The 14528-nt window shown below is 43.5% G+C and overlaps 2 protein-coding genes across 2 annotated transcripts in view; one reads left to right on the top strand and one right to left on the bottom strand.

The window, feature by feature from the left end:
• Positions 1-14528, top strand: part of LOC119176893 (uncharacterized) — a 210143-nt gene that overhangs the window by 69893 nt on the left and 125722 nt on the right. The gene's annotated exons all lie outside the window — the stretch shown is intronic.
• The window catches only part of LOC142775830 (uncharacterized), an 87899-nt gene continuing 82596 nt past the window's right edge, over positions 9226-14528 (bottom strand). Inside the window, exon 3 of the mRNA XM_075878016.1 lies at positions 9226-9409. Within this exon, the coding sequence (XP_075734131.1) occupies positions 9251-9409 (159 nt within the window). The 3' untranslated portion in view covers positions 9226-9250. The remainder of the gene's footprint in view (positions 9410-14528) is intronic.

The following is a 14528-nucleotide window of genomic DNA, read 5'->3' as shown; positions in this document are numbered from 1 at the left end:
ACTAACTTTTATGCTTCACAAACACACGCGTCCTGTATACGTGCTTCGCCATACCACATTAAATATTGCCGCAATAATGCATGGTAGAAGCGTATACATTGCCAGCGGGCGTCAGACTATGTGATGATGATAATGACTTCATGGCTTAAAGCCAGTCATTCACTACACAAGGCGCACACGTTACTACTGCGTGTATTCCCTTAAACTCACGTAGGGGGTGCATAACAAGTTCGAAAAGATTTCATGCACCAAGTGTTTGAAGTACGCACTAGAGACACAACATAGCTGTCACGTTCAACAATTAAAGGCGAATCTTAAAGATCCACCATTTTTTTGCGTCTTGTTAGTTACCAGTCTAAAATTTCAAAAAGTCACATGGAGCCTAAAGGTACAAAAATTAGGCACCCATCATTCCCATGCTGCCAGAAGCACTATGCGTTGCAGCTTCCATAACCAGGTTTCCCACTAGCTTATTATTTAAAAACTCTATTTATTGCGGATTATATCTCAGATAAACTTGTTAGTTATAACAGTAATACAATTTGTAACATGTGTTGAGAACGTACTTTTGGAGCACAAAGAAAGCAGTAAGAACTGACTGCTTTGGCTTTTCTGAAATTTCAACATTTTACATAATAAGTACATCTAAGGAAATACTAGTTGAAATTTCATAATCGTTGCTATATCCCCGCAGAATCCACCTTAGGCATACGCGTTTATTCATCAGAAAAAAAAAGTTGCGTTATTCTTTGGTCTGCACTAAACTTCAACTACCCTGAACTTCTATGAAGCCACAGATTCTTGAAGGTGTAGCTTGTATTTTAAACTCCATGATACTTCGTACGCTGTATGGGAAGCACAAAGACGAATGATCCACCTTCCAAAGATACCATAACAGAGATACAAGAAACTTGAAGATTGATTGATATGTGAGGTTTAACGTCCCAAAACCACCATATTATTATGAGAGACGCAAAAAAGAAACCCGAAGAATGTCTTAGATAGTACTCATATGTAAGATACATGTATCTATGATACCGCTCAGTCCTGTCTCTGCGATTATGACCCCTTCGTTTCAATCGCACCTTCGAAGCCACATCTAACCTCAGCGGCGACACAACCTTTTCGCTCCCCCTCCCTGTCAGTTATTTCCCACTTACAAAAGATAGAAATGATTTTTTCCTAATTAGTACTATATATTTGTGTAGGAGCGTTCCCATCAAAGGTGATACCGGGAACTACTCTCATGGGAAAACAATACATAGTAAGGATAGTCCAGCTTAGAACAGACGAGCGAACAAGGGAGACAGTGCACACTGCAATACACGAATTAAAGCCAGTGGTTTCACAAGGCACATACACCTAAAGAGCATCAATTTTGAGGTAAAGGCCTTTGACCTTGCTGTAAAGTTTCACGAAAGTTCTGTACTTTCTTTTTTGTATCTATACACCGTTTATTTATTAATGTTCAACAATAGCTAGAAAACTAAACCCTTTGACCACGAACTTTGAGAGTACATGTCTCGAAACTTGTGTCATGCTCGCAATTCGTTCCCAGTGCATATAAAGCTTGAATTGACTAACTTCAATTTTAAATAATTCGAATTTGTGCAGCAGGGTTATTACTGTCACAATCAATTCTCAATGCTTCGATAATTATTTGTATATTGGTTTTACTTTCTCGCGCAACTAATGTGCGCCTCTGACAACAGTCTGGCTCAATAAGCAAGATTTTCCTGTTGCAAGGGTGATACTTCAAAATTCCATTAACGATAAAAAGAGAGATTACGCGGACTGTGTTTAAGCAGAAGGAAATCTCAGCTGACTCATCGTTTATAATGGCTACCCACAGCGTCGCAGCCCTCAGCTCCCCCTCCCCCGTTCGCGCCCCTAATCCTGCTATGGATACTCGCCCTTCATTCGCAGCCACAACGCTACCGATGACAGTATGTCATCACATCGGAGAGGGACACGTCCATCACAAAAGCAGTTCCCACATCCTCTGACAGTGCAGAAGCTCGTTAATGAAAAAAAAAAGCTCGACGGCCATGCGTCCAACACCACGATAAAGGCAAGGAGCGAGAAAAGAAGGCTTTCCGAAACAATGGACTACCCCGAAAAGAGCATCAATGTAAAAGTGTGCTGAACCATGAATTTCGCCACGAGACGCAGCCCATTCACGAGCCGATGGCACGCAACTGAGACAGAGCAAAAAGACAGGATCGTCCAAAAATACAAAAGACGGTGGCACAGTCCATGCGCGTGGCTCAAATGGGGGACGCTACCACAGTGACCAGGTTCATTCGTCATGCAAAGTGCAGTGTTCGTAATTAGGCGCACGCGATGCCGCTTCTTCGTGCGCTGACGGCAACACAGCAAGTTCGGGAGCGCCCGGGGAGGTCACGTGCCAAAGCGCGCTTCCGAATCCGGCCGCGTGCCACCAATCACGCATGGCGCCATCCCACGGCCATGGTCGCAACCGTGACACGCGCACATTGCTACATCGTTCACTGCGATGCCGAAGCTAGCGCTGATGGTGGCTGGCTAGCGAGGCAACTACGGCCTTGCTGTAGTACTCTCTCCTTCCTTTTCTTGCAGCTCCCTTATATCGATGCTGCTTTCCAGTTCTTTGCAATTAGTCTCTTTCCATGTACGTGTACCTCATTAGCAGTGTCTAATCAAAACAATAAAGAAAATTTTTATCCCATTTCACTTACCCTTCCTGCTACCACACTGAAAAGCATATGGGGGCTAGTGATGCAGAATGCACAAGAAGCACTTGCCAGCAAGAACCATGGGTTTGTGTCTCTCTATTATGCCTGTTAAAATATAGTGAAGTGAGCTGAGTAAATGTTTTACTGGAAGATCGAGAAAATGCGAGAGTAGTCCTTGCACAGGGGAAGCGCAGAACTGAGGGCGGAAAAAAAAAGCAGAATGGACCTGAAATAAGCTCACAGGCTGAGGTCGTCGTGTCCTCTACAAGCACCTATGTGCAAGCGCTATGGCCATATTCGTTCTACTCATTTTTAAAAATGAATGAGAAATTGGATGGTAAATCCTGTCAATTCAGAAGAAGATGCGATAACAACGGCAGATGCTAAAAAGAAAAAAAAAAGCTTATGAAACTGAAGCTTCATAGAAAAGGAAGAACGGGCAGGGGCACAGGAAGCGATATTGCCAACACTCCTCGGTCGATTCCACATCCTAATGGTTCAAACCTCCTTAAAGTTCTACATTTTACCGGCGCGAAGATCAGAGTACGCATTTATCAGCGGCCCTGTCTCCTTCTTTCTTGCACAATGGCCATAATTTGATACACCTCAGATAAATTTTGTTAAAAAGGAACTAGATTGCATAAATGTAGACATTAGCACAGTACTTGAAACTAATTCCTCTACCCTCAACATTAGGATAGAGTGTGATGAAATCTTCCTCCTACAAGCCAAGCTACAATCTCTCAGATTCTTTATCAATACATTAAACGATTGCTTGGTACATGCAGAAAGAAATAATGAGATGCTTCTGTGAACAATGACAAGGCAGGCGTAGAAATTGCCTCTGATTTCCTCGACTGGTCTTTCTCAGTGAGGCTTCCAGATTTCACTCCTATATTTGAAGCCGAGCTAGTACCTATTAATTTAGCATTTCGAAAACTTCCTACGACCGAACCCACTGCAATTATCCTTACAGATTCAATTTCGGTGTTTGAAGCTCTGACAACCTCAGAACAACCTCGTGCCCTAGCAACGTTCCACCCATTAGCACCGCCGCATTTAAAACTCCTGAAATTACTGGGGTCTTAGGTCACTGCGGATTACAATTAAATGAACTGGCAGATGCTTTGGCGCGGGCATCACTCAATGGACCATTAATTTCAGTATTCCCCGAATTGGAATACTGATCAGAGGTTAGACATAGAAAACTTGCTATTTTTACAGATAGTTTGGAAAATATCACAAGATGAACAGGTTATCAGCACCTCAAATACAGATAGTTTGGAAAATATCACAAGATGAACAGGTTATCAGCACCTCAAATTCCCATGGAAATCTCAGTGGAGTCCGTCGAAACAACTAAACAAGTTATTATCCCCAGATTCCGGTGCCGTGCTCCCCCATTAAATTTTATTTACACAGAGTTGGTCTGACACTCTCCCCTATTTGTCCGTTCTGCGAAGAATCAGAAACTATTGAACATTATTTTGGCTCAAGTCGTAACTATGTAGTAATTAGGAAACGACTTCTAGCTATTTCGTTTGCGAAGCTAGGTTTAAATTTAAGCACCGGTACTGTTCTAAATTTTGGTGCGTTCGTTTTGGGAAATTTCCACAGAGATGTATTCGATGCGCTGTGTAATTTCATTCAAGACTCTAAACGTTTTTCAACATAAGGCCCACTATAACAAATACTCAAAACCAAAGCGGGACGAGAAGTAATTTTCGAAAGGCGGATAAATCTGAGACGTGCATACCAAATTAATCGGGTTTGGCAAACTCAATATTCTGGTCGGCTCCCGAAACCAAGGTATAGTTATTATATTAGTGTATTTTTTTTTGTTTTTACTCTCACTCTCTTAATCTTTGTTTCTTTTTAATATACTGTCTTCCTTCCACTTTTTCCTTTTTTCCCCTTTTTATTATAAGCAATAGTGCAGTTATCGTCCCCATATGAGACTATATGTTTTCTTGGCCAATCCCCCAGAGTGGGTATGAGCCATAGATTCTAGGCTACAAACAAACAAACGGTTCATTAGTTTAGTCACTAGAAGAGAGCATCAGCTCTTTTTTCCTTCCTGATGCACCGAATACTTTTTTTTATTTCTAAATACTGTCGGCCGTCACAGCCGTAACAGGGTGGGTACAGTAAATGTCAACATAAGACGAAAACAAGTATAACATATTATAATAAAGACAGAACTAGAAAAATACATATTTTTTAAACAAAGAAAACAAATATTTAGAAACGCTGTAAAAAACGTACATACAGACATTGTGACGGTATGCAGTATAAAGTACCTACACGATGTATTTCCGAACAACATAGCAATGTACGTACAACACCAGAAATATACAATGTTGATGATATGCGGGGCTTAACGTCCCAAAACCATCATATGATTATGAGAGACGCCGTATAGTGGAGGGCTCCGGAAATTTAGACCACCTGGGGTTCTCTAACGTGCACCCAAATCTGAGCATACGGGCCTACAGCATTTTCGCCTCCATCGAAAATGCAGCCGCCGAAATGGGTATTCGATCACGCGACCTGCGGGACAGCAGCCGAGTACCTTATCCACTAGACCACCGCGGCGGGGCAATAGACAATGTTAGGCTACATTTTTAATGCACTCGTCAAAGCTGTCCGTGCTCTTCAAATTCAGTACACATAGTGGCAACTGATTCCACTCTTTTATCTTTCGTGAAAAAAACAATATTCATACACATAGAGATCGGATTTCGGAAAAAAACACAAATTGATTGCATGATCTGACATCGCTAGTCGGTCTGGGAGCAATATGAGATTTAATTTTAATATTGAGGTGCCCTTTTGATAACAGAAAAAGAAGTTTAAGTCGACCAACTTTCAGGCGTTGAGCCAGCGTAGGCAGTTCAAGCAACCAAAGCAATTCAGAAACGAAGTAATTACCATAGTAACGCGATGAAATTGTCCTTCCGGCTTTTCTCTGTACTTTTTCATTTCAATTTATTTAACCCCCGTGGAACGGATCTCATATTGCATTGGTATATTCTAACATTGACCTTATGTAGGTCAAATATGCAAGCAGCTTAATGGGTGGTGTTGCTAGCTTTCGTATGCGGAGAAGGGATCATACCTTTTTTTTTGCAGCTACAAAAATGCTGTTCACGTGTGGTTACAAACTTAAGTTTTTTGAAATTATTAGGCCTAGGTATTTTATGGAGTCAGCTTCGTTTAGAGTTGTGGAATTCATGTCATAAGGACATTTGATGACGTGCTTTCCTTGGTTCGTAACTCTGGGCCTAACTGACTTCTATTTATTAATTTTCATGTGTCATTTAGTGACCCATTCTTCTACAGCTTTGGGAACTTGCATAGGTGACGCTTCATCATTCTGGTTACTAATTCTATGATATATTCATGATATACTAGGCAGTCATCTGTGAAAAACCTGACGGCTATGTCGTCACTTATGTCAAGAGCACAATCGTTTATGTAAATAAAAAAAAGCAGTGGTCTTAAGGCGGATCTCGCCAGAAGTTATGTTAAGCAGATTCGATTTGCGACCGTTTATTTTGACGTATTGCGTTCGACCTGTGAGGTATGAGCAAATTCACACTACGGCTTCCAAATTTATATTCATTTCCATTAGCGTATTTATTAACTTGGTGTGCGCAACCCAATGAAAAGCTTTCAATAGATGTAAACATACAGCGTCCATCTGTTTTCTGTTATTCGATGCAGTTCAAAAGTCTTTTTCCGTGAAAAGCCGTGCTGATTAGAGAAAAAACAGCTTCTTTTTTTCAAGGCAACCATACATTTATTTTGATATGATGTGCTCAAGAAGCTTGTAGCACATACACGTCAATGAAATGGGCCGATAGTTTCCGATGTTTTGCTTTTCACCTGATTTGTCTACCGGAACAGCTTTTGCGACCAACCAATTATTTGGGATCTGCTTCATTGCTAGCGATGCCTTAAATATAATTTCAAGATAGTGGCCTACCAATTCTCAATATCTGCGTAAAAACACGTTTGGTATACTGTAAGGACCAATGGATTTCTTATATTCAAAATTAACCAATATTGCTACAATACATTCATATGACGCCTCCATATCAGACATTGCTGAAATGTATGGGGATTGCAGCTCAAAGGTGGAAAAACCATTTGCAGAACTATCAGTAAAGACATATTAGAAAAAACTATTACAGCAAGTCGCAATACGAGAGCATTCCGTCACAAGTTCATTATTAATGACAGTGGCCATAGGACGTTTGTCATCCAGTGACAAATGGCGCCAATAAAGGTGTGCATCGTCGTTCGTAAAACCAGTCAATGTCACATCATGGAAAGTTTCTTTTAGCAGCAGTCAGTTTCGTGCACAATGCAGTGCTTAGTGTCGAATGTTTATTGTAATCTTTTCTCAACTTTTTTGTTCACGGCAAGTTTTCCGTTTTATATGTATGATATTACTGGTTATGCACGAATTCTGCCTTTTTTTCATTCTTTCTCATCGGTACAAACCTACTGGTGCAGTGAAATACGATGTCTTTAAATTCTGCCCAAATTGCGTTGGCGTCATTGGTCTAGCTGAAGCTATTCAAACCTAGCGAAAGATGATCAATAATGCTTGGTTCATTGGTTCTGACAAAATTTAGGACGTGCGTGTTTGTGCTGTCAGTCATTAGGCACAAAGTGGTAGGCTTTATCATCAAATAAACTAGCTGATCATCCGAAATACCAGCCTCTATTAACACATCATATTCTTCAAATCGCCTGTCTAGGAACAATAAATCCAATATTGATCCCGATTTTCTAATTACGCACGTTCACTCTTCAATTACGTGTTTCAAAGCATGACTGAAGGCTATATCTAGGAGTAGTTCACTTTTTTTTTTCGCCCTCCGCGCGAATCTCAGACCAGTCGGTGCCAGCTATAAGTGGAAATCTCCAGAAAGTATAGTCATTCGAGAGCTGCGGATCTTTGGGCCTTCCAAAGTTGCATGTTTTCGAGATACGAAATGGGGGAGTTCGGTGGTCTATATACCGCGCCAAGAATTATAGTTGTTTTACCTACTTTAATTTGACACCAAACACTTTCATGTGTTGGAATACAGGGCATTTGTACACAGTCGGTATCAGCCTAGATCACAACAGCAACTCCACCGCCACACGCATCCCGGTCCCTGCGAATGATTTTTAGTTCGGTGGTACCAGCTCTTAGTCTTATTTTCGGCAGCAGCCGCGTTTCGGTAATCGTGATAACACGAGGATCGTAGGTAGCCAGAATGCGTTCCAGGTCTCCAACCTTGTATAGCCAGACTTCTTGCATTCAAATTGATCAAGCGTAATGGGTTCGGATCAGATTCTTTTTCTCGTCAGTCATATTTAAACAGAAGAAGCATGTCTTTTCGGACTCTCAACCTTCACGCGGCTGTTATTCGAATGATCCCACGTGTACACGTCCGAGTCCACGTGCAGTTTGTCACAATTCAAGCGCACATGACACCTGTGCGCTGTCCCTTTGTCGTTTCGCAAAACCCCAGAGCATTTTACGCCTTCCCAATGTTTCCTTTAAAAATTTATCCGATATAGAGATGCCACTGCCTTTCAGCTTTCTGCACTGCTTCTAAACTTTAGCCTTTTCCCCGTATAGTCATACAACCTGAGAACGATAGGTCGGGGTCTAGCACTTTTCTTCCCTATCCTGTGTATTCGTTTCATGGTACTCTAGTTGACAGCAAGCCTTTTTTTTTGGGGGGGGGGGGGGGGGATACGTTTAGTAGCACGTTTGCTTCAAGGTCGGTGACAGATTCTTTCTTGGTTTTTGGTACTCCAAATATCATATAAGCTATTCCACCTACTTCTGTTCTCGAAGCTTTCTATTCTTTCCTGCTGTTTACGAAGAGTGAAATCCAATTCCTTAACTCTTTTTGACAATTGAGCAATCATACTCACTTGTTCTTTAATCGCCTCAAATCTGCTTTTCACTGCCTTCAGTCGCTTGTTCCAGGTTTCTAGATCGGTTTGTATTGCATTTTGCCCATTACAGAACTCCTTGAACGTTTATATCGTTTCTGGCCCTGGGTTCATTTCTACATCACCGCAGAGCAATAGACACCATAATGCAAAGCAAAAAAAAATCACTTTAGGCCACGGTAGCGCAACGACAAAGCGATCATGCTTCTTGTAGCCATAATAACAATAATAAATAACCTGTTCAAGGATTGATTGATATGTGGGGTTTAACGTCCCCAAGCCACCATATGATTAAGAAAGACGCCGTAGTGAAGGGCTCCGGAAATTTCGACCACCTGCGGTTCTTTAACGTGCACCCAAATCTGAGCACACGGGCCTACAACATTTCCGCCTCCATCGGAAATACAGCCGCCGCAGCCGGGATTAGTTCCCGCGAGCTGCGGGTCAGCAGCCGAGTACCTTAGCATACACCACCGCGGCGAACCTGATCAAGGAAGGGAAGCCGATTAGGCGATATTGCAAATGCTGTGCCGCTGTGCCCACTGAGGCCGTAATTGTTGAAGCTGGTTTATTTATAGGGTCAGCCATGATCCGTGTTGCTTGGCGTTGGTTACCGTGTCCCAGAGTGCAGTCGATAGCGTGGTCCGGCTGAGTGCCGATGGTGTCCGCAGACGGCCAGATGGCGCACTGGTTCCACGCATGCAGTTGGTATGATGCGCAATCTGCATTACCTGTTCAAGGAACAGAAGACGATTGATTAGGCAACATTGCGTAAGCTGTGAGGCTGTGCCCACTGATGCACTGATATGGCTCTGATGATGCACTGATACATATGCATCGCATCACTATTCAACTTTCAAGCCCGTATTTTTCTTCTGACCGCGGATTTATCGAAATGTACTCCGCGCACAGTCACTTTCTCTACAGCGAGCAGGTAAGTGTGCTTCGGGACTACGGTCTTGTGCTCTATCATTCTGCCAGTTATGACAGCCGCTTGTTTCTCGAACATAACAGAGACAAGACTTCCCAGGTTCCAAGGTGGCGTGTATACGTATATATCAGTGCGCATTCAGTTAATCTGAGGGAATGTGAGTTTGGTTGAAGAGTATAATAGATACATACCTTCCCCTCACCCTCACCTTCCTCTTTTTATTCTGTATCATGTTTTTATATATTTTTGAATATTTGTTATCTTTACATTTTTTATCCAGCGAAGTGACCGTACACATTCTTTCTTTTTTCCTTGAAGTGCACAAAAAAATTGGTTGCGACGCTTCGGCATGAACGCCCATTGTAGTGGTCTAGTAGCTAAGGTACTCGGCTGCTTAACCACAGGTCGCAGCTAAGATGAAATCCCGGCTTCGGCGGCTGTATTTTCGGTGGAGGCGAAACCATGCACTCCAATTTGGGTACACGTTAAAAAACCCCAGGTGGTCAAAATTTCCGGAGCCCTCCACTACAGCGTCTCTCATATTCATATGGTAGTTTTGGGACGTTACACCCCGCATATCAATCAAAGCTTCGGCATGCATGCTCATCGACAGTTTTCACTAATTAGTCCAGTTGTAAGAGATCGTATTTCCTGTTCACTGTCTTTTCCTTATGACCTCTTCAATACGTCAAACCGATTACATGTTTTCCAATCCAAAAAGTTACCATCCTAAAATTGTTTCTAACACTTAAATTCATGACGTTGCACAGGGCGATATATATATATATATATATATATATATATATATATATATATATATATATATATATATATATATATATATATATATATATATATATATATATATATATATATATATATATATATATAGGATATGGCACAACGGGAGCGTTGTCAACAAGGATAAATATATTTATTTCCCAACAGTTTCGGGAGGGGTCCTCCCTTCATCAGGGGATGAGTTATACTGACATGAACTTCCAAACTTCGTTGCTGCCGCGTCCCTGCTCCCGTTGTGCCATATCCTATACCTTCAAGAAGACTAACTGGTCCATTGAATTATTACTCCCACTACATATATATATATATATATATATAGATATATATATATATATATATATATATATATATATATATATATATATATATATTAAATTATACACTACAAGGATGCTGAAGAAGCATCTTTACTTATTCAGGTGGCATTTTTCATCGCATCGTTGGAATATCAAAATTATCGAAGGTTTTACAGATGTCCAATAGGTTGGTGAATTCCTGCAACTTTTTAAAATAGACTGCTCCTTTTACCGTGTCGCAGCCGCTGGAGTAATACGCCAAATAGAGATTGATGGAGCAAGACCAATGTCTTTGTGTCCTCACACGAACGTTTATTCCTCTTGTGATTTCTAATTTCAAAAGCTGTTGAGAAACATTTTTGTCTTGGTCCCTCGAACACATTGGAAGCATTTTACAGCATGCAGTAAGAGGCAGATTCCAAGGTTCTGGATTGACTGATATGGAGGGTTTAAAGTCCCCAAACCACCATATGGTTACAAGAGACGCCGCAGTGGAGGGCTCCGGAAATTTCGACCACCTGGGGTTCCTTAACGTGCACCAAAATCTGAGCACACAGGCCTACAGCATTTTCGCCTCCAACGAAAATTCCGGTATTTGATCCGGGAAAAACTCCGGGATTCGATCCCGCGACTTGCCGGTCAGCAGCCGAGTACCCTAGGGCCGTTCCACGCGCTTCCCGCACAGCCGCAACGCACTTGCCGGGACCCCTACCGCTCTCAAGCGAGGGACAAATAAGCCAATTGGTGATGCTGCGGAGGAGGAAAGAGCATCGCCAATGGGCTTATTTGTCCCCCGCTTGCATGCGGCAGGGGCCCTGGCAAGTGCGTTGCGGCTGTGCGGGAAGCGCGTGGAACGGCTCTTAGCCACTAGACCACCACAGCGGGACCCGAGATTCAGGAGCGGCACACTTTTCGTTTTATGGTTTCTAGCATTTCATTTTTTTTTCATGTGATTCAGAAAGCCATCTTTTATACACTCCTAGGTTGTACGTGTTGCTACGCGCTTAAAACGTACAATCTGTTTGTACTCATATGTCCACCTATTCTATTTATAATAAATAAATATATAAATAGATAAACATGAGTCGCCCAACAATAACGATTGTCACTGGCATGTGTACAGACAGCGCTGTTTCCGTAATTGCAGCAATCGCAAATTGTTGAGCACGTTCACATCCTAAGGACCCCAGCTCCCAACAGTGAGGCAGACACGATCAACCGTGTCCGCTGTGGTTCGTCATTCGCCGCTGTGCTTCGGCCTCCGGCGTGCGACTGGTGACGGATGGCCGCGTTTGCGGGGTGATCACAGAAGCGGAGTCGCATGCGCCGAGCAGCTGCTGTCAGACGCTGCAAGCGTTCAGTGGTTTCCTCCCGCTAAACGGGCACGTTATTCAAGCGCTCACGCGCGCAGTCGTAGTCACGCAGGTCGAGACGGCCTGGTCGACGAACTGCCAAGGTGCCACGCGAACCCCTCGCCAAATCCACGCCCCTTATCACATTCCCACGGAAATGCGCGCTCTTTTTTTCTTCTTTTTTTTATCTATTCTGTTTTTCACTCATTTCCTGCACTATGCTATTGCGTCATACTATTTTTACATGAAAAAAAAAGGTTCACCGCTGGAAGATAAATGCTGAATAAAAAAACGGCAAAGTAACATTACTGCGTTTCCCAACGCTATAGTGATTCATAAACATTAAACATCTTCCCGAATCCACACATGCTTTAGCTGTTTCATACGTCGGAAATATCGTCCAAGATCTTCGTAGGTGTATACTTTATATATTAGTTTATATATTAGTTCGTCATCCTTCTGCAATGAGTAGCTAAACTTGGATCTTCTGTCCTTGTGCGGCTCAATGTATAGGGGCAGGGCCGGTGCTCCCGGACGATCAATTTCGGTGGTATACTCTTCCTGCTCTGCGATTAATACCAGCGATGCCATGAAATATGGATATACTAGAAGTGATAATGATCAAGAATAAAATATCCGCTGCTATGCGAAGACAAACGCTGCGCTTTGGATAATACACTATTTTTACGCATAATCTATAGCAGCAGCAATTACACCCTCGAATGTCAAGAAAGGCAAGGCTGATCATGTCACTCAATCTTCCTCGCAGAAAGCAACGGAGTGCCGCGTAAAAATCTATTTTCCTTCTTCCACGCGTGGACCATGTTGTGCAAATACCACAGACAAGATGCCCTGACGAAGATGTCACTGGCGCGAACAAAGCGACCGGCTTGCCCCGTTCCGCACGCACGGCTTCCCGTGCTAAACGCGGGCCCACGCTGACCGCTGCGCGCCCACGCAAAACGCGTTGCATTTCATATGCGGTCGCCCTTCGCCAGCGCTGATTGCACGCGGCGATGGGCTCGCGGGAAGAACCGTATCGCGTGCTTCTCCAATTTCGTGGTTCGTTAGCAGCGCCGGCTAACGCGGGGCGCGCCCAGCGCAGCTTTATCGCCCGCTGATCCCCACCAGCCCGGGTACCTGTGACACACACCGAACGGTTCGCGTTGATGGAGGCGCGCTCGGGGAGCCCATCCAGGCTGACACGGAGCGAGGAGGGTCTCGCGATACCAGGCGGCCTCCGGTCCGCCCCACGGCCGAGCCCCGGTCGCCGCTTCCGCTCGCGATAACGCCAACGCTGGCTCCGCCGGACCCGGCGTGTCAGGATGAGCGGTGCGCCGAACAAAAGTGGGAAGAAATCCGCGAAGACGGAAGCGCGGGTTGCGTGTCTGTGAACTGTGTCTGTTTTGCTCCGGCACGGACAGTCGGCAATCCTTCGCTGGTGCCGGACAGGAGGGGGCAGCTGATACGCTTATGGCTTGTTGATAACGAGCTAAAATACCATAACACGATCTCGAAAGGAAATAAAAAGGGTAAATAAACTAAAGCTTTCTTTTACAGTACTTCCTGCTCTGTCTTGCTAAATGTACAGCCAGAAACGGTGATTCACATAGAAGTCAGTGAAATATATAATAATTTTGGCGTTATGATAGACCCAACTTAAGCACATCATTTCACAGCAGTTTTTCTCAACAGAAAAAACAGCCCTTGTGCTTATTCATAGCTCAAAAGTTCCTATATGTATCCCAAGGCCTGTATGTGTGTGCACAGGCACAGGCCGTGGTGTTAGCAGCACACCGCGGCCTGCAGACAGCCCAGCTGCCCGCATGCAGTGTTCATGCACGTGTATGTGGGAAGTAGTCCAAACATGCAGCGCCCTAATGCAGACATGTAAACACTGACTCCGCATGTATACAATGAAATCTGTAACCGCCGCTCTGCCTGCCAGCATGGTGCATATGGGGGCTAAACGAGCTATGTACTCAAGACAGCGGCCTCGTTTGACGATACAGGCAATACAGTTGAGCGGTCACAGGCTGTCTCGGTAAGCCACGTGCAAGTTGAACGCTGCGTCATCAGTTTGTATTCATAGATGCAGTTTACGTGAGTACGTATTAGCTCAGTTTACCTTGTTCTATTTATGCCCACTACATTCGGCTGGCTCCACGCACGTGGCTTGCGGTGAACCACAAGCTCGGGTAAAATCGTAATGGTTACGCATTTCATCTAAAAAAAGAAAAAAATGTGTCCTGTGTGCTTGATCGGTGTTTTAAAAACGCAAACTGAATTCAGATTCCTTTATTTCAGCATTCATTGTGAAACAAGTGCTATAGGACAGGAACAAAACAGCCGCTATTGCCACGGCTTGACAAAGACCCCTGCGCGCTTACACTGCAGCTAGTAATTTTTTTTCGTCCTTCTGCACCAATAGCATATAAATTATTAAATTACTGAATTTCGTTCCGTCCCA

This window comes from Rhipicephalus microplus, chromosome X (genome assembly GCF_043290135.1).
Source record: "Rhipicephalus microplus isolate Deutch F79 chromosome X, USDA_Rmic, whole genome shotgun sequence".
Taxonomy (NCBI): domain Eukaryota; kingdom Metazoa; phylum Arthropoda; class Arachnida; order Ixodida; family Ixodidae; genus Rhipicephalus; species Rhipicephalus microplus.
The sequence above is the reverse complement of the archived record's forward strand: the minus strand, read 5'-3'. Positions and strand labels throughout refer to the sequence as shown.